This window comes from Mustela putorius, unplaced genomic scaffold, assembly GCF_011764305.1.
Source record: "Mustela putorius furo isolate JIRA1106 unplaced genomic scaffold, ASM1176430v1.1 tig00003896_pilon_pilon_pilon, whole genome shotgun sequence".
NCBI lineage: Eukaryota > Metazoa > Chordata > Mammalia > Carnivora > Mustelidae > Mustela > Mustela putorius.
In genome coordinates, this window is record NW_025422045.1 from 502941 (window position 1) to 530874 (window position 27934).

General features: G+C 39.5%; 2 protein-coding genes and 1 long non-coding RNA gene across 5 annotated transcripts in view; 2 read left to right on the forward strand and 1 right to left on the reverse strand.

Moving 5' to 3' along the window:
- RFX7 (regulatory factor X7) overlaps positions 1-1695 on the reverse strand; it is a 140202-nt gene extending 138507 nt beyond the window's left edge. The window contains exons 1-2 of one of the 3 annotated variants that reach the window (XM_004779207.3): positions 1351-1695; positions 1033-1195 (exon numbers count right to left, since the gene is read on the reverse strand). In XM_004779207.3, coding sequence (XP_004779264.2) covers positions 1033-1193 — 161 coding nt within the window. In that variant the 5' untranslated portion in view covers positions 1194-1195; positions 1351-1695. Of the gene's footprint in view, positions 1-1032 lie in introns of all 3 variants that reach the window. The other 2 variants (XM_004779208.3, XM_004779206.3) reach the window with 2 other exon arrangements.
- Positions 1279-9351, forward strand: LOC123388230 (translation initiation factor IF-2-like). The gene is made up of 2 exons (XM_045067529.1): positions 1279-2195; positions 9171-9351. Exon 1 carries the CDS (start codon positions 1516-1518, stop codon positions 2038-2040), a length of 525 nt encoding a protein of 174 aa, XP_044923464.1. The 5' UTR covers positions 1279-1515; the 3' UTR covers positions 2041-2195; positions 9171-9351.
- LOC123388232 lies at positions 9351-27125 on the forward strand. The gene is made up of 3 exons (XR_006602783.1): positions 9351-9409; positions 17208-17378; positions 26397-27125. It is a non-coding gene; the product is annotated as an uncharacterized LOC123388232 (long non-coding RNA).
- The last annotated feature ends 809 nt before the right edge of the window (positions 27126-27934 follow it).

Sequence of the window (27934 nt, forward strand, 5' to 3'; positions counted from 1 at the left end):
TTTTAGTAGTCATATTCAATGATGGACATGCAAGATTTCATTTTTAAAATCAGAGCTTGTTCTACACCACATTCAATTCTATTTTAAAACTTCTATTAAAAGCAATCTCTTAGACCAAATTCCAAATATTACTTTCCATTTTTAAAACAGCACTACATTTCACAAAATGTCAGTTAATGAAGAATCCTACAGAAATGATGCAAGTTCATGTTCAAAGAATATTTACAATGGCTCTAACAGAAGACAGACTTAACTCAGTGTATTTAATTATTAAAAGACTGCCACCAGTCTTTCAGAGTTTAACCTAATGCTGAAATATTGTAAATTCTCATACAAGAAAGTACAGAAATAGCAAAGGATATCTCATCTATGGTTTCTAAAAAAGACACGAAATAACAAGACATTTTAAATTAAAATAGGTTTTTAAATTAAAAAAATCACTTCACAGGGTAAACTACCGCCGTAAAATACCTTATACTAAAGAAGCCCTTTCTTTACAATCATGCAAATAAACTCCCTGGAAAGGAAATTTAATCTCAGAATAAAGAAGGCGAAAACATCCAGAAATAGCAGCTAAACCCACGGAAAGGAAGAGACACATTAGGTTTTGTGCTGCATGTTAATATTCTTACGCACAATGTCTGGTGAAAATTCACAATACACTTCTTCCTCCCCGTATGCTTGCAAAAAGGAGTAAACACATTTCACATTCCTCAGTCCCCAATTCATACCACCATCCTGCAATATGACTTAATTTTGACCTACAGTCCTCTTACACCTAAGTGGAAAACACATATAACTTGTTTATCTACACTCACAATTGAGGAGGGGGTAAAGGCATTTTGTGGCTATGGAGACCAGAGGCTGATGCAAAGTCCCCACACCTCCAGAGGTCCTATAAATATGCACCCGACTCTGGATACCCACATTCAATGAATGCATCAGCCTCCTCCTCCGCCCATCGCCCCCCACCCCCTTTGCAGCAGAAATGTGTCTGGGCTTTTTTACCCCAGCGATGGAGGATCCTCTTACCAGATGGAGTTCTTGATCTTGTGTTGCAGCGCGCTGGCCTCTGTCCCTGGCAGCCCAGGCACAAGGGCTGGCAGAGCCACCCCCGAGTTGGGGGCGCCGGGGGGAAGCTGCTGATGGGCATCAGGCTGCTGTGGTGGCGGCTGTTGTTGTTCCTCTGCCATCGCTGCTGGAGGGGTGGGAGGGAGGGAGGGAAGATGGGGGCGCGGGGAAGGGTGAGGGAAGAGACGGGGAGGGGAGGACGAAGGGGGAGAGGAGGAGGAAGGGGGGAAGGGAAGAGGAGGAGGAGGAGGAAGGAAGCTGAATAAGCTAGGCCTTTACCCCAGGGCTCGAGTGAGTCGCTTTCGCCTGCCGCCTGGGGGACATCACCGGGGAGACCGAGCGGCTCCTCACGGCAGGGAAGCTTCACCGCGGGAGAGGCATGGCGGCGCCCCTCAGCCCCCCGCCGCCGCCGCCTCCTCCCGTCAGCGGCCGGGGCTGGGGGGGATGAGGAGGGGACGTCTGAAGACGAGGTGGGGGGGCAAGTCTCCCCCAAATCCAAGAGCGGCCGCTCAATGTCTCCGCGGCCCGGGCTTCCTTTCTTGCCCCCCGAGGCTTTCTACGCCCGGGGCCCTCGCTGCGGCAGCCCCAGGCTCGGCTCCACGCCACTCCCCACGCCGCCGCCGCCGCCGCCGCCGCTCGCTCCCGGCCCCGCCGCCACCGCGGCCGCCGCTGCCCTGCCAGCCCGGGAGGCAGCCTAGTGCGCGCAGCCGCACTGCGGCCCGGCGCAGACGGCAAAACACCTACCGCTCCGCTGGGGGCGGGGGGGGGGGGCGTGGACCAGCGTGTGCGGGTTACGGGCGCGGGCGCGGGCGCGGGGGGCCGGGAGGGGGGCGCACGGGTGCGCAGGGCGGGCGCGGGCCAGCTCGACCCGGAACGCGCGCCGCCGGGGCCAAGGAGGGGACGGGCCGAGATGGTGGAGGAGAGAGCAGGAAAACGTGGGGGAGGTGCTGGCGAGAGAAAGAGAACTAGCGTGAGGAGGAGGAGGAGGAGGAGAAACCAAATATAATATTTGGCGTGGAAATGGGATTTGGGGTTTTTTCCCTGGCATCTTCAAATCAGGAAAAGTGCAATTAATCAACATTTCCCCCCCGCCCCTCGACAAGTGAGGACTGCTTTCTCCCTGGGTAAGTGAAGAGAATTGAAGCAGGTAAGAGGCTAAGCTGACTTTGCAGAAGCCCCCAAAGAAGAGCACCCTTTGGAATTAACCACCCTTTGGGTAATTCAGTCTTGAACGGAAATCGCAAGTCAGGAGCTGGGTTGAGTGCTTCTCAGTCGGGCATTCAAAGCCCTCCAAATCTGGCCCCACTTTAGTTATCCAATCATAGCTGCCTCCATCCCCCTGCAAGAACTCCCAGCTCCAATCAGTGAAGTCTCCATGCCATTCTCAACGCGCAGCAGATTCATTCTTCCTTCGTGCCTTTGCTCATGCTGTTCCCCTCACCTCCCCACCCCACCCCCTTTCCAGGAATGCCCTCCCTCCCTCCTCTATACCTCTCTCAAGCCAACCCAGGCTCTAAGGCACAGCTCAAGTCGCGGCTTGTCAGGGTCCCTGGCAGCCAAGGCCCCTGCCTGCCTCTGAGAGAAAGGCGTGCAGTTCTCAGCAACATGGAGGCTCAGGCTCCGGCCAGAAGCACCTTCCTTTGAAGCCCGTTGAACCCTTGGACGCACTCTGCGCCCTTCTGCCCATTCATACTTAGGAGACAGTTGGGGCCAGTAAGAATAAGAGTCTGCTAGGAACAAGCAAGTCCCCTTTAAGAGCAGAAGAATTGGCTTTTCTAGGTGGGGCTGATCAGGGAGGCCTAAACTGCTAGGCCATAGAAGACAACAGCCAAGGCCAGATCTGGCACCAGATGGAACAGCTGCTCAACTCACACTGACCTTTCTCTGGGCCTGTGGGTGTTTTGAGCTCCTCGGCTTTGACTTTTCTGACAGTTTCTATCAGGTTTCTACCTATCAGGTTCTCTGGCCACTTTCCTGCTGTGCTTGGACTTTGGGCCATGAGGCTCTGCCACCTTTTAGAATCCTGGGTGGGGAATCTGATTGGCTTGGGCTTCCTGGCTTTGCAGTGCTCTGTGCACTGCCTTGCCCTAGAACTCTCTTGCTTTTGCACCAGGGTGCACTCAGGCCTGGCTCCCAGATTCACCCTGAATACTCACAGTTGCAGATGGCTGGGTGTGAAGAAATGGGAGGGAGGAAGGGCACCTGGGTACAAAACACAGCTCCTCCATGAGGATTTCAGGCATCCTGATACCCTTTGCACTACTGCTTAATGCAAATTACCCAAGGTTATTATTAACCTAGCCACTTTGGGAAAATACAGGTTGTTTATGACTTCATTTTGCACATTTACCTTTGTGTCCTATCTAAAGAATATTTTTCTGTACCAGATTGATAGACATGGTGTGTACTAGACAGGAACTTTGAAGAAGAATAAAAATAGCTAATGTTCGTTGAGCACATTCAGCATGCCAGATCTAGCACTCTCTATACATTATCATAGTTATTCCTTCCCAAACTATATATACTGTAGGTGCTATTATTCACCTATTATGCAGATGAAACAGAAGCTTAGAGAGGTTAAATAGCATTCTTAAATTTATCCAATAATGAGGGAGCCAGGAGTTTGATCCTGGAAGTCTAATTCCGCAATCTGCAACCCTTGCTGGAAATGATGTAATACTGAAAAATCTTGAATGTATATGTGAACTCTATGTCAATGAGGAAGATGGAGGAAGAAAAAAAAAAGCATTCAGGAAAGTTGCCAAGTCCCCCAGATTCTCATTTTTTACTCAGTCAGGAGAGAACGATGGCTTCACCTTGCCACACCCTGGGAGGGGGAGATCTTAGGAGTGGGAGATTTCATTCAAGAAAGATAATGTCTCTGAGGCCTGCCAAAGGTCCTAGGAAAAGGAAGCTGAGAAACAAGACTTTCTTTTAAAGTATGCTGCTGGGTGTCACACAGGCAGGCTTCCCTGAGTACAACTTTCGAGAGCTTTTTTATCTGTTCCATGAAAGAGCCATGTTACCCCAGTTGCCACTAGAGGGGTCAGCAGAGCTGCAACCCTGAGCTGCCCTGCGGTGCTGTTGAGAGGGCGTCGTTGAGCCTTTGGGGCCTTCAGGGACCAATAGGAAGTTAGAGGAGACATCTGGGACTCTTGGGTTCAACCAGCAGTGAAAGGGGTGGTGGAGAGTATCAGACTGAAGAGACCTGATTGTCAGAATGAGACATCTTTGCAGGGATCAGCCCCACTTGTCCCTCAACATCTGGGAGTAGAGTGTGTTTTATTGCTGTCTTCAGAGAGGACTATAAACAAAATAAGCTTAGGTTTAGAAACCTAAAAGAAACCTCATAAAATTACCCAAAGTCTTGAGTAGGGACTCACACCAAATCCAGGCACCCTGAGTAAAGGTAGCAGTTGTAGCCATGTGCTTCTGAAATTGTGTGAATTCCCCTGTGGTCATGAAACCCTGTGCTAAGGTCCTGAAGCACCCAGAAACAATGTGGCTCATTTTCTTAGACCTTCAGTTTGACTCAGAAGTAATGGAAAACATTAGAGTAAGCACGGATTTTTAAGATAACACTAGATTTTGAGCTTCTGTTTCCCAACCCTGAGGAGTTTAAGTCTATTCTCCCTGTGAAAGTGTACTCCAGTGGAAAATTTTGAGAAACATTGTTGTAGTAGGATAGAAAGACTCTGGTTGTTGAGTCAAGAGACCTGGGAATTCAAACCTTCTGTGTCCGTCTCTATAAAAATGAAAATAGTGACCTACTTCACAGGGTTGTTATGAGGAACAGCATGTAAATTGATATATAAACCATGGAAGTGCTGTACACAAAGAAAGAGAGACAATCCACAAGGTGGACTGTTAGCACCTCAAAGGTAGTGGCTGTGTTTTATTTATCCTGGTAGTCCTGGGATACAATACTTAACTCCTAGGTATTGAGTAAATATTTGTTGAATGCAGGAGGTACTTAGCCTTGATTTTCTTAACCCAATGCATTATACCATCATGTTCTTCTATATCTGTAAACCTTGTCTCTTTTTGTAAACTTTTCATACTGTCCAGACTATAGCATATACATTTATCATATATTTGTCATGCCTGATACGTAATAGGATTGGCCCCCCAAATGTAAATACATACATACATACATTCATGTGTAAGAACCTGGTCCCAACTTGAAATAGTTTACATTCTTTGGAGCAGAGAGACATAATAACATATATTGATTGTGCAAGGTGATGAGTTCTACAATAGAATCATGTCTACTAATGTGACGGAGACATAGTGGAGGGAGGTATTGGACTTGTTTAGGGTAAAACAGCTGTTTAGAGAAGGCCTCCTGGCTAGCATTTGAATTGAGTCTCACTGGATGAAGAGAAGTTCAGTAGGAGAGCACTGAGGGAGGAGGATTTTAGCATAAGCACTGGTATGAAGCCATGACAGAGCACATGGGATGAGTGAATAATGCATAGCCCGGTGTTAGCTCGGTGCTCAGATCCTTGATGGAGTGTATAGGGGAGGGAAAGGAAGGAGAGGGGGACACAAGCCCATTTTACAAGACGTTACTCTGTGTGATTAGTTATGATTGTTCGGACAAAAGATGAGGCCTAAAATGGGTTTCATCAATAGTAAATCATCGTTAAGTGCCTAAGGTATACATTTCATTTCCGCAAATATGGTGGTTTACAAATACGGAAAAGATAACTTTGGACCCTATTCTGTTTTCCTTCCCTTAAAAATGAAAAGTATCTACTCATCCTCTTTTCCCTTCATTCCCTCCTCTGCCTCTTCCATTGCAAACTTTTCCTCCTAGGAGTTGAAAGTAGAGTGTGTAATCACCCACATGTTATTATTTATGGGGATAAGGAAGGAAGGCTTTCTACCTCCAAAAACTTTGTATCAGAAAGTGATGGATCACCTATTTGGGCTAGGCTGCTGTCTTTCAAAATGCATACAGTCTTAGAGGAGCTGATGTATTCAGTTCCAGTGCTGTAATGTTATTGAGTTTTCAGTCTTAATAGGATTAGAAGAAGCGAGGTGGTGGTAGGGGAAAGAGGACAAGAAAAAAAGCAAGATTATAGAAGAGGTAAGTTGGAGGGTTCAAAACCAAGTACACATTGGCAAATTTGAATAAGTTTTCTCCATGCCATACTTACTAATGTATGATGTGAAAATTGGAATTCTCTTGTTAGAGCACAAATTTTCCTTTATATCATTAAAACAATGGTTTGTTAAGGCAAAGTAGCTAACTATTCAAATACCAGGCAAGGCAGTAGGATGTTAACACTGTCATTATCTGGCTCTGTGACCCTATCTACAGGAGCCATTCTTTCAGGTTATTTCTAAGGATTAATGGGATAAAAGCTCTCAAAGTGTACTTGCATCTTCAAGTGAAAGGTACTATGAAAATGAATGCCAGGTACCGTTTGGATTTCACTTAGAAATTCTCCACTGTTGTTACCATATACATGTTTATGTTGTGAACCTGCAATTCTCTTTATATTAAAAAAGGTTCAAGTTAATATCATCTGGCTGAATGTTAAAGGAAGTGTTTGCTTTTACTTGGGGCTAGAAAGGTCCCAAGTAGAAATTTGAGATCTTGAAAATTCAGCCTACCAGCAGCTGTGAACAAAAGGGAGTAAAGAAAAAGCATATTTAACAAATCCTAAAAGTGACAATGAGAAGACACTAAAGCCAGCCCTACAATGAGAAGGTCAACACCAGTGCTGTCTGGACTGGTGGAGCCTAATCAGTGATCCACAAACTCTCTCATTCCTCAATTCATTTAAGTACTTTTATTATTATTATAACGGGACATCAGAAAGATTTAAAAATAAATGGTAAATAAAATATTGTTTGAATCTTCAAGAAGTTCATCATTTAAGACTAGAACTCTCAGTGCACACATATTTTTTAAAGTGCAGTAAACATATATGGGACAATAAATAAATAAAGGTGTGTAACAGGATAACTGATTGGACTATTAATTTGGTTTATGTTCTTATATTTTCCCCTTTCCTCCATTCTAAACAGGCTTTAGGAAAGTGTTGTGTTCCTCTGTGATAGGAACAATTCACATTGAAAATGAAGCCTCCTGGGCCACAAGACCTTAGAATGAAGTGTCAGTGTTATCCCCGGAATTGTGCCTTCCAGTCTGCTTTCCAGGTTCCTTGCTCCTTGAGGAGATTTTGTTGGAGGGTTAAAGAAGTGGAGCATCTGGGAAGCAAGGGAAAGAAAGAGGGAGGGAGGGGTTATGGGTGGATGGAATTGTAGAGAAAGAAAAAATTTCCCCAAACTCCCAAAGATGTCAAAAATCAGGGCTCCAGTAATAGAAATACCAGTTTTGCTTTCTAGAATACCCCAAGAGATATCCAAACCTCAGATGGTTGCACAATGACCCTAGTGTGGCTGAATCCCCCTGCCACTTTTGTTTTATGAGCAGAGCTGTTACTTGGCTTCTAGGGGCTGTATATCCCTGAACAATGAGTATGTCAAAGTCTGTCTTCCCCCATATTTTACGCTTAACGTAAGTCTTTCAGGTTCTAGTGTACGCCTAAGGAGGAAAAGAGGATAGCCCACCAATAACTAAGATTGGGTTTCCTTCTACTCCAACAGAATTGAAGCTGGTTCAGTTATGTCTGAGGTGAATTTAATTTGATTGAATCAAAATAAAGAATTGTGATATTTCTTGCACACCCAGATTTATACTTGCAAATTTATACCCACTAGTGGTGGATACTAAATACAAAACAGTGTTAGGTAAGATCTGTAAGGTTAAGAATTGCAGTGACTAGCCCAGCTAATAACTACTGAGGGAGTTTAGAGAAAGAGAAGAGCAAAAGGAGCTAAAGTACAAGACAGTTTCATGGAAGGCTTGGATAGAGCTGGAGTGTAAAGAGAGGGACAGAGTTTATAAGGTGGGAGAAGGAGTGGAGACAAGTCAGAAGGGAAAAGCAGTGTGAAGAGAAATAGGAAAATGAACATGAATAGGGAAAGACAGGAGACTAACCTAATTGGAGATAACAGCTGGTAAACATTATATGGGGTACCAAATTCCAAGTCTGCTTCCATACTGGCAAGGCAGGGTTCTGTCAGGTTCATCTCCTACAATCAGTAGGGGATACGTGTGTGTGTGTGTGTGTGTGTGTATACATCTGTATATATAGATGCACATACACATGTATGCATAATAACTTCTATAATATCGATTACAACTGCATATCTGTTATGACTGCTTATGAAAACATTTATTATAATTATTTTATTATAATATATAATTTAAAAGATTTGGCTTACCTAGTAGTGGCAGTTAAGTGCAAAATTTGTAAGGTAGGCCAACAGGCCAGAAGCTCTTGGATAGGAATGAACACTGGAATCCATAGTTGGGATTTCTTCTTCCTCGGGACAACCTCAGTTTTGGTCGTAAGGCCTTCTACCCGTTTGGATGGAGCCCACTCAGATTATTAATGATAATCTTCTTTACTTAAAGTAAATTGATTGTAGATGTAAACCACAGCCACAGAATACCTTCATAGCAACACTTAGATTAACTGACATGAGCCTAGCCAGTCAGAGCATAAAACTAACCAACATACTCACTGTGGTCTTTATGTCATGTACTGTGTCAAGTTTTATTGAGGAAAAATTGAGATACATCACTGTGTCAGTTTAAGGTATACAGCATGGTTTGATTTGCACCTATTATGAAGTGATTACCACAGTCGGTGAGCTAATATCATTCTCTCATATAGATACAATAATAAGAAAAAAAGAAGAAAAGGAAAAAGGAAAAAAAAATGTTCTGCTTATGATGAGAACTCATAGCATTCGCTCTCTTAACTTTCCTTATATAGCAGGATTAGCTGTAGTCATCCTTTTGTACATTACATCGCTAGTACTTACTTATCTCATAACCGGAAGTTTATGCCTTTTGACCACCTTCCCCCAGTTTCCCCTCCCCCGTCCCCTGTCTCTGGTAACAAGTCTGATCTCTTTTTCTATGACTTGTTTTTTAGATTCCACCTGTAAGTGAAAAAAAAAAATAGAAGATTTATTTTTCTCTTTCTGATTTCTTTTTCTTTTCTTTTTTTAAGATTTTATTTATTTGTCAGAGAGAGCAGAAGCATGGAGAGCTACAGGCAGAACATACAAAACAGGCAGAGGGAAAAGCAGGCTCCCTGCTGAGCAAGGAGCCCTATGTGAAACTCAGTCCTAGGACCCCTGGATCATGATCTGAGCGGAAGGCAGATGCTTAACCAACTGAGCCACCCAGCCGTCCCTGACTTGTTTCAATTAGGATAATGCCTTCAAGGTCATCCATATGTTGCAAATGGTAAGATTTCCTTGTTTTCTTTTAATGATTGAATATTATATATTTCATTTTATATATCTTCCATGTATAATATAATATCATATTCCTATTGAATATTTCATTTTATATATATTCCATGTATAACATAATATTATATATTCCAATTGAATATATACATTACATATATATTTATCACAACTTCTTTATTCATTCTTCCAGTCATTGGACAATTAGGATGTTTCCATGTCTTGGCTATTATAAATAATGTTGCTATGGACATGGAGGTGCAAATAGCTTTCAAATTATTATTTTTATTTCCTTTGGGGGGTATATTCCCAGAAGTAGAATTCTGGATCATAGGGTAGTTACATGTTATAATTTTTGAGAGTCCTGTATACTGTTTTTAATTGTGGCTGTACCAATTCACAGTCCTACCACCAGTGCGCAAGAGTTCCCTTCTCTCCACATTCATGCCAGCATTTGTTATCATTTGTCTTTTTGGTGATGGCCATTCTAACAGGCATGAGGTGATATCTTATTGTGGTTTTTTTAAATTAACATATAATGTTTATTTGCTTCAGGGATACAGGTCTGTGATTCATCAGTCTTAGACAATTCACAGTACTCACCATAGTACATACCCTCCCCAATGTCCGTCACCCAGCCACCCTATCCCTCCCCATACCCCAGCAACCCTCAGTTTGTTTCCTGAGATTAAGTGGTTTTAATTTACATTTCCCTAATGATTAGTGATGTTGAACATCATTTTATATATCTGTTATTCTTTCACACATCTTTTGGGAGAAATGTCTGTTCCAGTCCTCTACCCACTTTTTAACTGATTTTGTTTGTTTGTTTGCTATTGAGTTGTGGGTGTTTTTTATATTTTGGATATTAAACTCTTATCAGATACAAAGTTAGCAAATATTTTTTCCTGTTCTGTAGGTTGTCATTTCACTTTATTGATTTTTGTTTGTTTGTTTTTGTTTGTTTGGGTTTGTTTTTTTGGTTTTTTTTAGATTTTATTTATTTATTTGACAGAGAAATCACAAGTAGGCAGAGAGGCAGGTGGGGTCGGGGGCAGGCTCTCCGCCGAGCAGAGAGCCCATGCAGGGTTTGATCCCAGGACCCTGAGATCATGACCTGAGCCAAAGGCAGAGGCTTAATCCACTGAGGCACCCAAGTGTCTCTGTTTGGGTTTTTTTGATGCCCAGAAGCCTTTTAGTTTGATGTACTGTCACTTGCTTATTTTTTATCTTGTTGCTTGCGCTTTAAGTGTCATATCCAAAAATCATTACAAAGGTCCATTGTCAAGGATTTATTTCTGTGTTTTTCTTTATTTCTGTGTTTTCTTCCAGGAGTTCCATAGTTTCTGGTCTTAACATTTAAGTCCTTAATACATTTTGAGTTAATTTTTTTGAGTGGTTTAAGATACGGGCCCAGTTTCATTCTTTTACATGTGTATATCTAATTATCCCGATAGCATTTATTGCGAAGACTGTCTTCTCCATTAAGTATTCTTGGCTCTCTTGTCAACTATTAGTTGACTAAAATGCTTGTGTTTATTACTGGGTTCTTGATTCTGTTCCATTGATCTATATATCTGTTTTTATGCTGGCATCATACAGTTTTGTATCAGACTTTTACGATTATACCTTTATAAAATAGCTTGAAGTCAGAGAGTGTGATGTCAGGGATGACTGGGTGGCTCAGTTGGTTAAGCGTCTAACTTTGGCTCAAGTCATGATCCCAGAGTCCTGGGATCGAGTCCCACATTGGGCCCCCTGCTTAGTAGGGAGCTTGCTGTTCCCTCTGCTTATGTTCTCTCTCTCTAATGAATGAAGAAATAAATAAATGTGATGTTTCCTGTTTTGTTCTTTTTTCTCACGATTTATTAGACATTTAGAATCTTCTGTGATTCCATACAAGTTTTAGAAGTATTTTTCCCACTTCTGTCAAAAATGCCATTGGAATTTTAATAGGGATTGCATTCAACCCATAGATGGTTTTTGGTAATAATGATATTTACCAGTATTACTTATTCTAGTCTTTGAACATGGGATACCTTTCCATTTAGTGTCGTCTTTGATTGCTTTCATCAATGCTTTGTAGTTTTTGAGTAGAGATCTTTTACCTCCTTAGTTAAATTTATTTCTAAGTATTTTATTATTTTTTATGCTATTGTAAATGGGAATGTTACTGATTTTTGTTTTGTTTTTAAAGATTTATTTATTTATTTGAGAGAGAGAGGGAGAGGGAGCAGGATAGAGGGAGAGAAAGAATCTCAAGCAGACTCCCTGCTGAGCATAGAGCACAGTGCACTGCTCATCTCAAGACTCTGAGATCATGACCTGAGCCAAAATCAAGAGTCAGACACTCAACAGACTGAGACACCCAGGTGCCTCATTACTGATTTTTGACTGTTAATCTTGTGTCCTGTAACTTTACTGAAATCATTGTTTAGATCTAACAGTTTTTAGGTTGAGTCTTTAGGATTTTATCTGTAAGAATCATGTCATCTGCAAATAGAGATAATTTTACTTCTTCCTTTCCAGTTCTGGTATCTTTTATTTCTATTTCATGCCTCATAGCTCTATCTAGGACATCTAATACTATGGTGAATATGAATGGAGAGAGTGGGCACCCTGATTGTTCCTGATTTTAGAGGAAAATTTTTCATTTCACCACTGAGTATGGTGTTAGCTCTGGGCCTGTCATATATATGACCTTCATTATGTTGAGATATGTTTGTCCTGTGCCTCAATTTTTATCATGAACTAATGTTGAATTTGTCAGATGCTTTTTTGGTATCTATTGACATGATCATATGATTCATCCCATTAATACGATGTCTCGCATTGGTTGATTGGTATATGTTGAACCGTCTTTGCCTCTCAGTGATAAATCTCTTTTGATCATGGTGAATGGTCCTTTTACTGTGTTGCTGAATTCAGTTTGCTAGTATTTTATTGAGAATTTTTGTGTCTATATTCATAGGAGATTTTAGCCTATAGTTTTCTAGTAGTGTCCTCTTCTGCTTTGGGTATCAGAATAATGCTAGCCTTGTAAAATGAGTTTGGGAGTATTCCCTCCCTTTTGACTTTTTGGAAGAGTTTGAGAAGGATTGGTGTTAATTCTTTAAATATTTGGTAAAGTTCACCAGTGAAGCCATCTGGTCCTGGGCTTTTCCTCACTGGAAAGTTTTGGACTACTGATTCAATCTCCTTACTCAAATGTTCTGTATACATTTTCTATTTCTTCCTGATTTAGTCTGAGTAAGTTAAGAATGTTTCCATATCTTCTAGGTTATCTGGTTTGTTGGCATATAGTAGTACGTAATAGCCTCTTAGGAGTCTTTGAATTCCTATGATGTCAGTTGTAATGTTTCCTTTTTCATTTATAATTTTGTTGATTTGGGTCCTTTCTCTTTTTTCCTTAGTTAGTTTATCTGAGGTTTTGTCGGTTTTTTTTATCTTTTCAAAGAACCAAGTCTTAGTTTGCTTTAATCTTTTGTATTATTTTTCTTTTCTCCATTTTATTTATTTCTGCTCAAATATTAACTAGTTCCTTTCTTCTGCTAACCTTGGGCTCAGTTTGTTCTTCTTTTTCTAGTTCCTTGAGGTATAGATTTAGGTTGGTATCTTTCTTGCTTGTTAATATAGACATTTATTGCTATGAACTTCTCTTATAGAACTGCTTTTGCTGCATCCCACAGGTTCTGGTGTGTTGTGTTTCCATTTTTGCTTGTTTCAAGAAAATTTTTATTTTTATTTATTTATTTTTAAAGATTTTATTTTTAAGTGATACCTGTACCCAAGGTGAAGCTGGAACTCACAATCCAAAATCAAGAGTCCTATGCTCTACCACTGAGCCAGCCAGGTGCCCTGCACTCTCTGATTTTTTAGGTGGGTTCACAGAAATTTTTTAATTTTCCCTTTAATTTCTTTTTTGATTCATTGCTTCTTCAGAAGAGTGATGTTTAATTTCCATATATTTATGAATTTTCCAGCTTTTCTTTTGTGATTGACTTCTAATTCTATGCTATTGTAGTCAGAGAAGATACTTGGAGGGTTTTAACCTTGTTGAATTTGCTAAAATTTGTTTTGTGACCTAACATATGGTCCATTCGAGAATATGTTGCTGTGTGCTTGAGAAGCATGCATATTCTGCTGTTGTTGGACAGAATGTTCTGTATATATTTAGGTAATTTGGTCCATATTATTGTACAAATCTGCTATTTTCTTATTTATTCTTTGTCTGGATGACCTATCCATTGTTGAGAGTGGGGTGTTAAAGGCCCCAACTATTATTGTAATACCATTTTACTTCCCTTTTTTTTTTTTTTAAGATTTTATTTATCTATTTGACAGAGAGAGAGAGATCACAAGTAGGCAGAGAGGCAGACAGAGCGGGGGGTGGGGGGGTGGGGGGGTGGGGGAGCAGGCTCCCTGCTGAGCAGAGAGCTTGATGCGGGGCTGGATCCCATGACCCTGAGATCATGGCCTGAGCCAAAGGCAGAGGCTTTCACCCACTGAGCCACCCAGGTGACCCTTCCTTTTTTTTTTTTTAGCTTGGTTAGTTTTTGCTTTATGTATTTAAGTCCTCCAATGTTAGGCACATACATATTTATAACTGTCATAACTTCTGGATGTATTGACCTTCTTTGTCTTACTATTTTAGTTTAAGCTCTATTTTGTCTGATACAAGCATAGCTCCCCCTGCTTTTTTTATTACCATTTGCTTGAAAAGTCTTCTTCTATCCCATCTTTCTGTCTATGTATGTCTGTAAGACTGTGGTGAGTCTCATAGGCCAAATAATTTTGGATCTTGTTTTCTTAATCCATCAGTCATTCTCTGTATTTTAATTGTAGAATTAATTCATTTATGTTTAAAGTAATTGTTGGTAGGTAAGGATTTCCTATTGCCATTTTGATGTTCTCTGGTTGTTTTGTAGATGTATTGTTCTTTGTTTCCTATCCTGCTGTCTTTTTTATTTGTTTTGATGTTTTTTGGTATTAGTATGCTTTGACTTCTTTATTGTTTTTTTATAAAAACCAATGCAAGACCATAGTCTTGCATTAAATATCTTAAACTTATAACATTCTATCTTAAGCAAATAACAACTTTGATTGAATTTGTAAACTTTATACTTTTGCTTCTGCCCTTCCTCATATTTTCAGTTATTGCTGTTACAGTTTATATGTTTTTTAGATTGTATAGCTAAGAACAGATTATTATAGCTATGGTTATATTTACTAAAATATAATACTTTTAATCAATAGAATTATAAGTGAATTATATACCATTATTACTATATTGCAGAATCTAAGTATGATTTACCATTATTAGTGAGATTTACACTAACTTTTTATGTTTTTATGATGTTAGTGTGTGTTCATTTGCCCCTACTCAAAGAACTCCCATTTAACACTTGCTCTTGTAAGGCAAGTCTGGTGACCATGAACTCCCTCAATTTTCATTTGTTTGAGAAAGTCTTTATCCTTCCTCTGTTTCTGAAGGTCAGCTTTGCCAGGTATAGAATCCTGGTTGACACGGGTCTTTTTTTCAATATTTTGAATATGTTATCCTGGTCTCTCCTGGCCTGGAAAATTTCTGTTGAAAAATCCACTCAAAGACTTATGGAACCCTCTTCTTTTTTTTTTTTTTTTTTTTTTAAGATTTTATTTATTTATTTGACAGACAGAGATCACAAGTAGGCAGAGAGACAGGCAAAGAGAGGCGGAGGAAGCAGGCTCCCCTCTGAGTAGGGAGCCAGATGCGGGGCTTGATCGCAGGACCCTGAGATCACAACCTGAGCTGAAGGAAGAGGCTTAACCCACTGAGTCACCCAGGCACCCCTCAGTTATTGTATTTTTTTAACTCTAGGATTTCTCTTTATTTTTTTGATGATGGTTGCTGTTTCCTTGTCAAACTTCTTATTTTGTTCATGCATTGTTTTCCTAATTTCATTTAATTGTCTCTGTTTTCTCATAGGTCACTAAACTTCCCTTAGAGAATTATTCTGAATTTTTTGTGTGCCAGTTCATGGATCTCCATTTCTTTAGGGTCAGTTATTGGAGCTTTATTAATTTCCTTTGTTGGTGTCATATTTATCTGGCTTTTCATAATCCTTGATTCCTTATGTTGGCATCTGTGCATTTGCGTAATCTGACTCCTCTTCCAGACTTTACAGGTTTGCTTTGGCAGAGCTAGTTCTTCACCAATCAGTTCAGTTTGGGTGTCTGGGTGTGTCTGCTGGTATTATCCTTTGGCAGGTGGGGTCTGCTATTATGGTCTATTCGAGGGCAAGGCAACTATTTGAAGTCTGAGGACAGGAATGAGGGGGTGCATCACTGGATGAGAACTGTTGGATAGGACTACTGGCTTGACTCCCTAACCAAGTAAGTCTATAGGATGAGCTCTGCATTTGCCTGGACTTTCTAATCAGGCTTACTAAATGGTCAGGACTGGGTGCTATATTCAGTAATGGATGGGACTATAAATGACCTTTCTTGCCTTGTCAGGACAGCAGGATAGAACCCAGGGCTTGTACAGCACATTGTTTGGGGACCCAAATCAGTGTTCACTGAATTCACCAGTTGGGTGAGGCCACTGCTTTTGCTCAACATTTAGGGAAGCCGTGGGTTGTGCTATCTGTTCTAGTGCTACTATGTATAGGGTTGTTCAATGGGCTATGCAGCATTCCATGTGCTCTGTTTGGGTTCCCTGTTCAGACAGGCCAAAGGTTATAGTCAGTGATGAGCAGGGCTATGAATTTGATTCCCTGCCTGGGCATAGCAGGAGAAGCAGCTCTAATGCCAGTAAAGGTCTTTGTTGTCTTAACTTAAGCCAACCTGCACCCCAAGTTCCCTGACTGAGCAGGGCCATTGTTTGTTATGTAAACTATCAGCTCTGCTCACCTGCCTCTCAGCACAAGTGCTATTGGGCCACACAGCTTCCAGGTGTTTTTGCCAGCCCTTCTGGTCAGAAGACGCCAAAAGACACTCAGCAGAGCAGGTGATACTGTGATTCAGATCCTTGCTTGGGCTAGAGGGGGAGAGACTGCTCAATTTCCCAAAGTCTCTCCAGTTGGGAGGGGCTGGGAGCTCCCCTCAGCCTTGGCTGTGAATTGATCCCCCTATCTGTTCACAGCACCAGAATTCTCCATGCTGGGTATTGGGCTGCTCTGTGGATGATCAGTTGTGCTTACCTGCCCCTTAGTTGCTGCTGGGCCACACGGTTCCAGTTGTTGCCAACCCCTCTGGTTAGATGGGGCTGGAAGGCATTCTCTATAGTGGGTGGAGTTGTGATTCACCAACTTGTTTGGGTGTGGGCAAATTGGGCTTAGCATTGAAAAAACTTCTTTTGAGGATCAGAATCAGGCAGATCTGCACCCTTCTGAGTTTCCTGGCAGAGTGTCCCTTCTACTTGCTTCTGTGGATGAGCAGAGTCACTGATTGAGATTACTTCTGGTCACTGGTCTGCCAAGATTTCTGTGCTGGTTGTCACCAGGCTGTTCTCCCCTTCTCTATCACACATTCCCAGTGTTTATCCTCCGCAGATTGTCCTCTAGTCTCCATGAGGTGGGATCAGAGTAGGGGCTCCTGAAAAGTTACCCACAGTACTGGGGGCAGTGGTTGTTCCCTCTGAGTTCTCCTTTCCCACTGGAGGAACCAGAGGCTCAGGGGAGACCTCTCTGCAAGGATGCTGCCCTGGCCTGGGGGAGGGGCATGTGGTCAGTGTTCTGTTACCCTTCTAATGCAGTCTGTCTTGGTCTCTGAGGTACAGTGGAGTGCTTCAATCTTACCCTTTGTTCTAGGATTCTCTCAATGGTGTCCAGTTCTTGTTATTCTTGGAGGGAGAGCAAAAGTCAGGAACAACCTATGTCATCATCTTCGTGACATCACTTCCCACCTCGTGTATTTGAGGGAAGAAAGAAGTCTTTTGATAATCTTCTTAAGCACCTCAGAAAAAGACCATTTCCTGTCAGGTAGGTCAACTTGTCTCCTTTCCTTGGATGTACTTATTTTCTGTGTTATTTCTTGTAAATGCTTATTCCCAGAAACTTTCTATTTTCTTCCCCCCTTACTGTTACCTGAAGTTAGCCAAGGGACTATTATGGTTGATGTCAGTATGTTTTTTGCTTTTCCTTTTATAGTGGCTCACATGTATCTGTAGCATCATTCTCCTCAGTAAGCCGAGCTTTAGGTTGTCTACTATATCCTTGGCTACCTTCTATGTCTGCCTTGTAAATGGCTCTATTGTTGTAGACCAACATCTTTGTCACTTGTAACCCTGGGCCCCTGGTTGAAATAGGGCTCAGCTCCAACATGAAGGCAACTAATCCCCTGGCTAGACAGTGACCTATGAGTTAACCAACTATGAGAGCTTTGCCTAAGGAAGAGGTTAGTAATTATTAACAAACTGGTTCCTTTCTTGGAGAATACTAATATGATAGAGGGTAGGCAGTGGCAATAAAAGCAGTAGCTAAAAGACACACGTGAGAAGGCAGACCTCAAAAACCATTAGACCATAGCAACAAGCAGAGGCAATAAGTAAGCTGAAATTGTGAGTAGACAGGCTGAAAAGGCTTCCAGAAGATGTGATAGTTTCTTAGTAATAGTAGGAGCAATAGGCCTAGGGGTTGAGGGGAACAGAGTAGATTTCCTCATCGAGCTCCAGGGTAAGAAGGCACAAATGAGGAACAACAGATTATTGTCCTGGCCTTGGGACAGAATAACCACCCAGAAACCTAGGAACAGATATACAAATGACCTTATAGAAACTTAAAGAGAGCTAGGGAACTAAAAGTTCTTTTAGGTTCCAGAATAGTTCTAGCAACTGATTTATCTTCTCAGACCCCCCAGGAAAAGGTCCCCATTGCTCTCTTAGTTGGTGTGAATCCCTCTTTCTCCAGAAGTGTTTTACACATACAGTATGGTCCTGATCATCTGAAGGGCTCAATCATATGTCAAAAATTGTATCCTCTTGGAAGTCTTGCCTTATCCATTCCTCAGCCCACCCCCAACCTGGTTGAGTTGGCTCTTTTCTCTGTGGTCCTATAGAAACTTGCATAGCCTTATGTCAGAGATATGATCACGTTATAAGTTAATTGTAGGTTTACTTGTGTCTGCCCTCCCCAACCCTGGCTCTCAGTACTAGGAACTATATGAGGGCAGGACGTATGTTTTCATTCTTCCCTCTATCTTCAACATATAGGGACAACATAGTCCCTACCATAAAGTAGCCAAACAGTATATGTTTATTGAATTCAGTTATTGAGTTGGAGAGAGTTCCTTTTATTTAGGCCAATGAGAGAAAAAAGGAAGAATGGGCCAATAACAAAACTTACTGGCTGGGTGTCTGGGTGGCTCAGTTGGTTAAATCACTGCCTTCAGTTCAGGTCATGATCCCTAAGTTCGGAAATTGAGTCCTGCATCGGGCTGCCAGCTCTGCGGGGAGTCTGCTTCTCCCTCTAACCATCTCCCCCTCTCATGCTCTCTCTCACTCTCTCTCTCTAATTAATTAATTAATTTAAAAAAAAAAAAAAACCTTACTGGCTTATCCAAAATAGTGCAGGAATTGAGAACTTAATTAACCCATACTGAAAATTTATGTCTCCATGACTCTACAAAAATTTCCAAACTGGCCAATCTTGTCTGTTCAGTCTGACTTCTAGACCTTCCATTCTTCAGTGTTTTTGCTTGTTTGTTTTGTTGTATGTATGTGTGTGTGTTGTTTTGTTTTGTTTTGTTAGAAAGGAAGAGAGAGAGGGGTGGGGAAGGAGAGAAAGGGAGAAAATATTTTTTTTAATTTAATTTTATTTTTTCAGTGTTCTAAGATTTGTTGTTATGCACCACACCCAGTGCTCCATGCAATACATGCATGGTGCAATACCCACCACCAGGCTCACCCAATTCCCCACTTCTCTCCCCTCCAAAACCCTGTTTGTTTCTCAGAGTCCACAGTCTCTCGTGGTTCGTCTCCCCCTCCAATTTCTCCCAACTTTCTTCTCCTCTCCTTCTCCCCATGTCCTCCTTGTTATTCCTTATGCTCCACAAGTAAGTGAAACCATATGATAATTGACTCTCTGTGCTTGACTTATTTCACTCAGCATAATCTCCTCCAGTTCCGTCCATGTTGATAAAAAAGTTGGGTATTCATCCTTTCTGATGGAGACATAATACTCCATTGTATATATGGACCATATCTTCTTTATCCATTCGTCTATTGAAAGACATCTTGGCTCTTTCCACAGTTTGGCAACTGTGGCTATTGCTGCTATGAACTTTGGGGTACAGATGGCCCTTCTGCTCACTATATCTGTATCTTTGTGGTAAATACCCAGTAGCGCAATTGCAGAATCATAGGGTAACTCTATTTTTACTTTCTTGAGGAATCTCCACACTGTTTTCCAAAGTGGCTGCACCAACTTGCATTCCCACCAACAGTGTAAGAGGGCTTATCTTTTTTCACAACCTCTCTAACAGTTGTTGTTTACTGTCTTATTAACTTAAACCATTCTAACTGGTGTGAGGTGGTATCTCAATGTGGTTTTGATTTGGATCTCCCTGATGGCTAATAATGATGAACATTTTTTCATGTGTCTGTTAGCCATTTGTATGTCTTCTTTGGAGAAGTCTGTTCATGTCTTCTGCCCATTTTTTGATGGAATTATCTGTTTTTTGAGTGTTGAGTTTGAGGAGTTCCTTATAGATCTTGGCTATCAGCCCTTTGTCTATAGTGTCATTTGCAAATATCTTCTCCCATTCCATGGGTTGCCTTTGTTTTGTTACTGTTTCCTTTGCTGTTCAGAAGCTTTTGATATTGTTGAAATCCCAGAAGTTCACTTTCGCTTTTTTTTCCTTTGCCTTTGGAGACATATCTTGAAAGAAGTTGCTGTGGCTGATGTGGAAGAGGTTACTGCCTATGTTCTCCTCCAGGATTTTGATAGATTACTGCCTCACATTGAGGTCTTTTATCCATTTCGAGTTTATCTGTGTGTATGGTGTGAGAGAATGGTCAAGTTTCATTCTTCTATACATAGCTGTCCAATTTTCCCAGCACCATTTATTGAAGAGACTGTCTTTTTTCCACTGTATATTTTTTCCTGCTTTGTCGAAGATTATTTGACCATAGAGTTGTGGGTCCATATTTGGACTCTCTCTTTTCTACTTGTTTATGTGTCTGTTTTTGTGCCAGTACCATGCTGTCTTGGTGATCACAGCTTTGTAGTCGAGCTTGAAATGAGGCAACATGATGCCCTGGTTTTGTTTTTCTTTTTCAACATTTCCTTACCAATTTGGGGTACAGAGAGAGAAAATCTTAAGCAGACTCCAATGCCCACATGGACCCTGACACAGGGCTCAATCTCACAACCCTGAGATCGTATCTTGAGCCAAAATCAAGAGTCGGATGCTTAACTGACTGAGCCACCCAGGCGCCCTCAGTTCTCCAGTTTTAAACTTTGGCCATCTCTGTACCTTTCAAGAAGAGTTATGTTCTTCTTTCAGCTTTTGTTTCTCATTTGCATTCAGAGCCATGCTCTTGGGTAAGCCAGGCTTGAGGCTTCTTCTCTGGAAGATCCTCTGGGTTTTAGAGCTTAGAATCTAGGGTCCATGTCCCAGACCTACTGCTTGCCATTTTTGTAGTCACAGGTAAGTCGATTACCTTTCTGAGCCTCAGTTTCCTAACTGGTAAAAGTGGGGATAAGGACAATTCCCTTGTGCAGTTATGCTTGAGGGTGGGTTTGATGGGAAGTATTTGTGAAAATATGTAGCATAAGGCACACAGTGAGCATACAGTAAGAGCCAAATAATATGAATTTCCCTTTTTTCCCTCTTCCTGGGGAGGTTAAAGAGGATAAAGACAGACAAGGGGTGATGGGAGAGTGCAAGGACCCCAACAGTGATAGGAGCCCTGAAAACCAAATGTAACCTGGTGACCATGTACCACCACTTTAAAATCCGAGGAAGTACAGATTGTGGTTACCAAAAGCTATCCTGCCCCTGAGGCCCGCTGCTTCAGGAGATAACTTGATCAGAGCATGAAAAAATATTCACACCCCTCCAGGCTGAAATTGGGGCACAGCAAAGAGTGAGACAGGCACCATTCATTGCAAGGAAAAAATTTTTACCCACAACTAAGAAAAAAAATTAGGGAGGTTCATCAAATTCTATCTCCGAAAGCTCAGGGAGTATACAGAGGTATCTGATAGCAAACTCTGGCAACTAACAACTCTGGGACTGGAAAAGGAGAAAGAATAGAAGCTGTTAATAATCAGCTGGGAAAACTCAAAGTAGTCATAGGAATTTCAAACATACTCATCCCTTTTAAGGTCCCTAAAGAAAGCCAAATGAAACCAGCTTCTCTTATTTTCAGGGACTTCAAAAACCAGAAAGGAGGGGGGAGTGCAGGGTCAGAGTCTATGCTTTCTAGCTACTCTAGGAAGAGTTCCCTTAAATCAGCATTAAAACTGTTATAGTTAATTTGTGATGTATTTGGAACAGGCTACTCAGCAGTCAAGGGATTGCATATGGCAGGATAGGGGTAAAGTTCCAAAACAGGATGAGCTTGATAGCCAAATTTTTCTGACTACAAATGTCACTGATTACTGCTGCTGCTTAATATGTTAAGATTGTTATTAGCTGGAAAAACAATGTCTAAATGACTACAGCGCTTCTGCAACCACTGCCGCTCTTCCTCATGAAAGAACACTCTTTAAGTAGATTCCCCAACCTATTTTTAAAGAGAAGTGACTTTGGACTAAATAGCCCTTTCCACTACAGTTGGTGAAAGTCATTTTATCATTTTTAATACCCTCAAATATATCATTGGAGTAAGGCTTCAGTTTCCTTTCTGCATCAAAGATACTCTTTCTGAATATCTTTTAAAATCTTTTGATATAAAAATGATTCGATCTTAAGTTACTGCTCAGAAATAAATTGTATTTAATGGTGTTTTGAAAGAGTTAATTAAAGAGTCCCATATATGAAGATTAAAACAAGATGTGAGATTGAGGGAAACCTAATCTTTACCAAATCTTATGAAAAGACAGAAAAGATTGAGAGATAGGAGGGGGGAAGGGAGAGGGAAATAATTGGTAACAGGATGGGGGGCAAAAAGTGTCATCAGTGTATCAGAAATTTTTAGGAGATGGTGGTATCAGAACTTGGATGAATAAACTAGAGCAAGTGAACCTCGAATACTCAGAAGCTTAAGACAGCTAAGGAGATGGAAGCAATTTCAGGGAAGGTCCCAGCTCAGAGTGAGCAGATTCAGTGAATAGGGGGTGCTAAGGTAGTGACCAGAAGGATTGAGACCCTGCATGTGGAGCAGTTAGACTGCTGATCGCCTTCCATTTTCTTGCTTATATTGGTCCACATATTAAAGCAGTGAGGCTGTGGGGTCATGGGAGCCAAAGAATAGCATAGGAGAATGGATCTCAGGAGGGAGAGAGAGACTCCTCACTCTGAAAATATTCTGCTCAGCAGTATGTCGTTCCCTTTTCCTATAACCACCAAAGTCAATCCACATTAAGCAGAAATAAAGGGCTAATAGGGATTCTTATTAACAAAGTACAAGAGTAATCTGCATTTGTAGAGGCACAAAACTCAGTGAATTCTGAAATAATACCTGAGGAAAGAGAGCTAATAAATAAAATAAAAAGATAAGTATAAATTTATTTTATAAATGTTATCTTAGAATTTTAAGAAAAATAAAATTATTATAAGTAAAATAGATAGTTACAATTATTACAAATATATGTTATCCTCAGAGAGACTGAGTGTGTTATTACATCCGCAAATATGAAACAAACCACAAACCACACTTAGAGTTTAAAAAAGCAAGATTTTTGAAATAAAAAGCCTTAGCAGTTATGTATCACAGAATCTCCTTGAAAGTAGATTATAGGGGCACCTGGGTGGCTCAGTGGGTTAAAGCCTCTGCCTTCTGCTCAGGTCATGATCCCAGGGTCCTGAGATTGAGCCCCACACCGGGCTCTCTGCTCCATGGGGGGCCTGCTTCCTCCTCCCTCTCCGCCTGCCTCTCTGCCTACTTATGATCTCTGTCAAATAAATAAATATTTTTTTAAAAAGTAGACTATAGGATGAACTTTAACAAAATAAATAAGGAATCTAAGAAAGATGAATATGTTCAAGAAACGGTGAAGAGAAAAATTATTTAACTTGTAGTTATCTGAATATGGTGTATGTTTAGAAATCAGTAACATAAAATTAAAATCTAGATTAGATGTTCGCAAACTTTTCTGTAAAATACAAGAGAGTAAATATTCTCTGCTTGTGGTTCATTAAGTCTCTGTTACAACTACTCAACTCTACTGCTGTAGACTGAAAGCAGCCACAGATAATATGTAATTGAATGGTCCAATAAAACTTTATTTATAAAACAGGCAGCAAGACTGATTTGGCCTGCAGGCCAAACCCTATTCTAGGTGACAGCAATAGAAAGACATCAGAGACAAGGCATGATGAAGTGAGAAGAGGGAAGTTCTAAAAGCATGACAAAAAATACATTCACACATACAGCCAGATGGCAGGAAAAAAGTCAAGCCATCAGTAATCATTTGACAGTGGATACAATACATGACAGTGGATACAATACATTACAAATGGAATCAATTTCTTCAATAAAGACAGAGAATCTTAAGTTTGGTAAAGCAAGAGCACATCTAGCTCTAAGCTATTTAGAAGAACTGCATCTAAAAAGAAGGTTATAAATAAAAGCACATGCAGAGATATATCCTGCAAGCATTAAAAATAGATTAAGTGTGATAACAATGTCAGACAAAAAAAAATTAATGCAAAGGGAATTTAGCAAGTTAAAGAACATACATGTTGATAAAAGAAACAATTCCATAAGAAGCTTTATTAATAATGAACTTTAACAATCCTATCAATATAAAATCAAAAGTTATGCTTGTAACTTATAAAATAAAACCTGGTAGAAATACAAGTAGTATTTATGAACACAAATACAGAAATCCTAAGTATTAGCAAAGTGAACCCAGAAATGTGTTTTTTAAATGAATACATTTATATAGAAATGTAGAAAAATCATAAGTAGGATTTATCCAAGGTAGTCAAAGCTGATTCAAAATTCAGAATATATTAATACAAATCATTATACTCAAAGAAAAAAATGATATAATTATCTTAAGAGAAGCCAAAAAGCGTTCAATACAATTTGACATCTATTTTTTTTATTAGGAAGGAAATGATTTTAGCAAACCATATGTAGGAAAAACTTCTCAATTTTAATGAAAGATATCTGTATACACAAAGCATCATGTCTAATCATAAAAGATCAGAAGTTTTACACTAAGGTTTTTCAATACGGTTTTGAGAGTCCTAGCCAGTACTATGTGATAAGAAAAAGAACAGTTAAAAGTGACAAAGCAGGAGACGATATTTTCAACCTGTTTTTGAATACATTTTATGATATGTAATAAGCACCAAAGAATCAATAAAGAAAATATAAATATAAAATATAAAATATAGAAAATCAATAAAGAAAAATTTTTTTTATTATCATACATTTATTTTATTTTTTTTTATTATCATACATTTATTTTTAACATAGCACCCCAGTTTCACATCATGTACGTTTCCCAAAGTAGGAGACTTTTAACCTATGTTCTTCACAGACTTTCCAACAAATGTGAAAAAGAGGCAGTAAGGTTAGAGTCTACAAGTTACAATCCAAATACAGGTTACCCTATATTTATTTATGTTGAAGATCAATATACATAATGTTCCTAAGGCCTAGCAAATGAGTAAGACTCTGGCTAAGTAAACTATTAACCTAATAGAAACATGTATGAAAGATATAAATAATCACTTCAGTGGGAAGAAATAGAAATAATGAATAGAAATATAATTTTTAATTGAAATATAGTTGACACACAATGTTACATTAGATTCAGGTGTACAACATAGTAATTGAATATCTCTGTACTTGTGCTATGCTCACTGCAAGTGTAAACACCATCTGTCACAGTACAATGTTATTACCATACCATTGATTATATTCCCTATTGCTGTACCTTTCATCCCCATGCCTTACTCATTTCATAACTGAAGACCTGCATCTCTCCCTCCCCTTCACTCATTTTGTCCATCCCCTTTCCCCCTCCCTTCTGGCAACAGCAGTTTTTTCTCTGTATCTATGGTTCTGTTTTTGCTTTTTTTTGTTTTTTAGGTTTGACATGCAAGTAAGATCATCTGGTTTTAGTCTTTGTCTGACTTAAGATGTGTAATTTAAAGTAACAGTGAATTGCTTTTTTTTTCTTTTATATCCTTAGAACTGGCAGAATTTTAAAAGATTGATAATAATTTTAAAAAATGATAATATTTATATATACCTAAAACTAATATTATAATGTATATTAACTAACTAGAATTTAAATAAAAACTTTTAAAAGGTTGATAATATTTAATGTTTAAAAGATGTGGGGAATCAGGTATATTTTTATGTATACTTGGTCAGAATATAATTTGTAAGGCTTTCTGGAAAGCAGTTTGGTAAATTCTACCAATATTTTTTTTATTATACAATTTTATTATACAATTTTCTTTTACTCAGCAATTTTGTTTTTACAGTTTTAGCCAAAGTAAGTCAATTGTTCATAGTGTACCATGAAATACTTACTTGTGTGCACAAAGAAAACTTAAGAATGTTTGATGCAGCATAGCTTTCAAGAGTGAAAAATAGGAATAATCTAAATTTCCACTAATTGGAAAACTACTGAATTTATTATGTTACCTTGATACTACGAACATTGTGTACCTTTAAAAAAAATTTAAGCTGATCTGCATTAGACTTAGAAAGAGCTTAAGATGTATTTTTAGGGTAAAATTAAAATTATAGAATTATTGTCATGCATTAATGTATATTTTTTAAATGTTGCCATATATTGGCATGTATTTATGCATATAAATGCATAGAAATTGACTTGGAAGTAAGCTCACTTGACTATTTTCTTTAGGGAAGACAGCAAGAATGGGAGAGCAAGACATGAAGGTAGGATTAATATTTTACTCTTATGTCTTTCAATGTTGTTTGAATCTTTCAGTGAAAATATATTCATGAAATTTCTATGATTTAAAAAAATTATTTTTGAGTTTTGACATACTGAAATTAAAGTGCACAAATTTTAAGTATATGGCCCAATGAATTTTTATATATGTATTACTCATGTAACCACTATCCCCAGAGTGCTCCATTGTGCCCCTCCATTGTGCCGACAACCATAGATTATTTTGTCTGTCTGAAATTCATAGAAATAGAATTTTGTGCCTGGGGTTTTTTGTTTGTTTGTTTAGTATTATCTGTTATACTTATCCACATTATCAGTTCTTTTTAACTGCTTGTAGTATTCTATTCTGCCACAATTTATTCACTCTACCTTAATAGGCATTTGAGTTATTTCTAGTCTTGGGCTATTAGGAGGAGAAATGTTATGATAGTCTTGTACATGCCTTTCGTGGGACATGTTCATGCATTTTCTCTCATATACCATGCATTTTCTCGGTTGGAACTGCTGGGTGATAAGAGAGGCTTTAGTAGACCCCAGTGATTCATAGTGATTGTAACAATTTATATTCTCATTGGTAATATATGAAAGTTCCAGGCCTAGTTGCTCCATATCCTGGCCACCACTTCATATTGTCAGTCTTTTTAATTGTAGCCATGCTGAGTGTGAACTGATATTTTATTATGGCTTTATTTTTATTTGCATTTCCCTGATGACTGATCATAAAGTACATCTTTTCAGATTCTCATGTCCATGCTTAGTAGTCTCTGCAAAGTATCTTTTTAGGTTTATTACTCACTTTGAGCTATCTTCATTGAGTTATTTATCTTTTTCTTATCTATTTGTAGGTATTTAGATATTGTGGCTATGAGTGATTTGTTGGATACATATGCTGTATATATGATATGGTATATATGCATACGCAGATAGATATGCCTATATATCATGAATATCCTGTTTTAGGCTGTGTATTGCTGTTTGACTCAATGCTGTCTTTTCAGAAATAGAATTTAAGAACTTTATTAACCTTTTGTGGTTCATATTTTTGGGGGGAGTCTTATTTAAGAAATCACTGCCTACCCCAAGGTCATAAAATTCTTCTGTGTTATTTTCTAGAACAGGGGCAGCAAATGATGGCCCATGTGGTCTGCCCACAGGTTTTTTGTAAATATATTTTTATTGGAACACAGCCATTTCCATTCATTTATGTATTGTCTAAGGATTCTTTTGGGCTAGAACAAGAGAGTTGTAGAGTTGCAACAGAGACTCTGTCACCCATAGTCACCAAAAATATTGACTATTTGGCCATTTACAGAAAAAAATTACCAACTCCTCTTCTAAAAAATTACTGATTTCCTTATATATTAGGTCTACAATCCAGTTGAAATTAATTTTTGCAAATGATGTAAAATAGTGTTAAGGTCTGTTTGTTCCATATGAATCATGCAGCTTCACTTATTGAAAAAAAAAATCTTACTACCATAAACTTG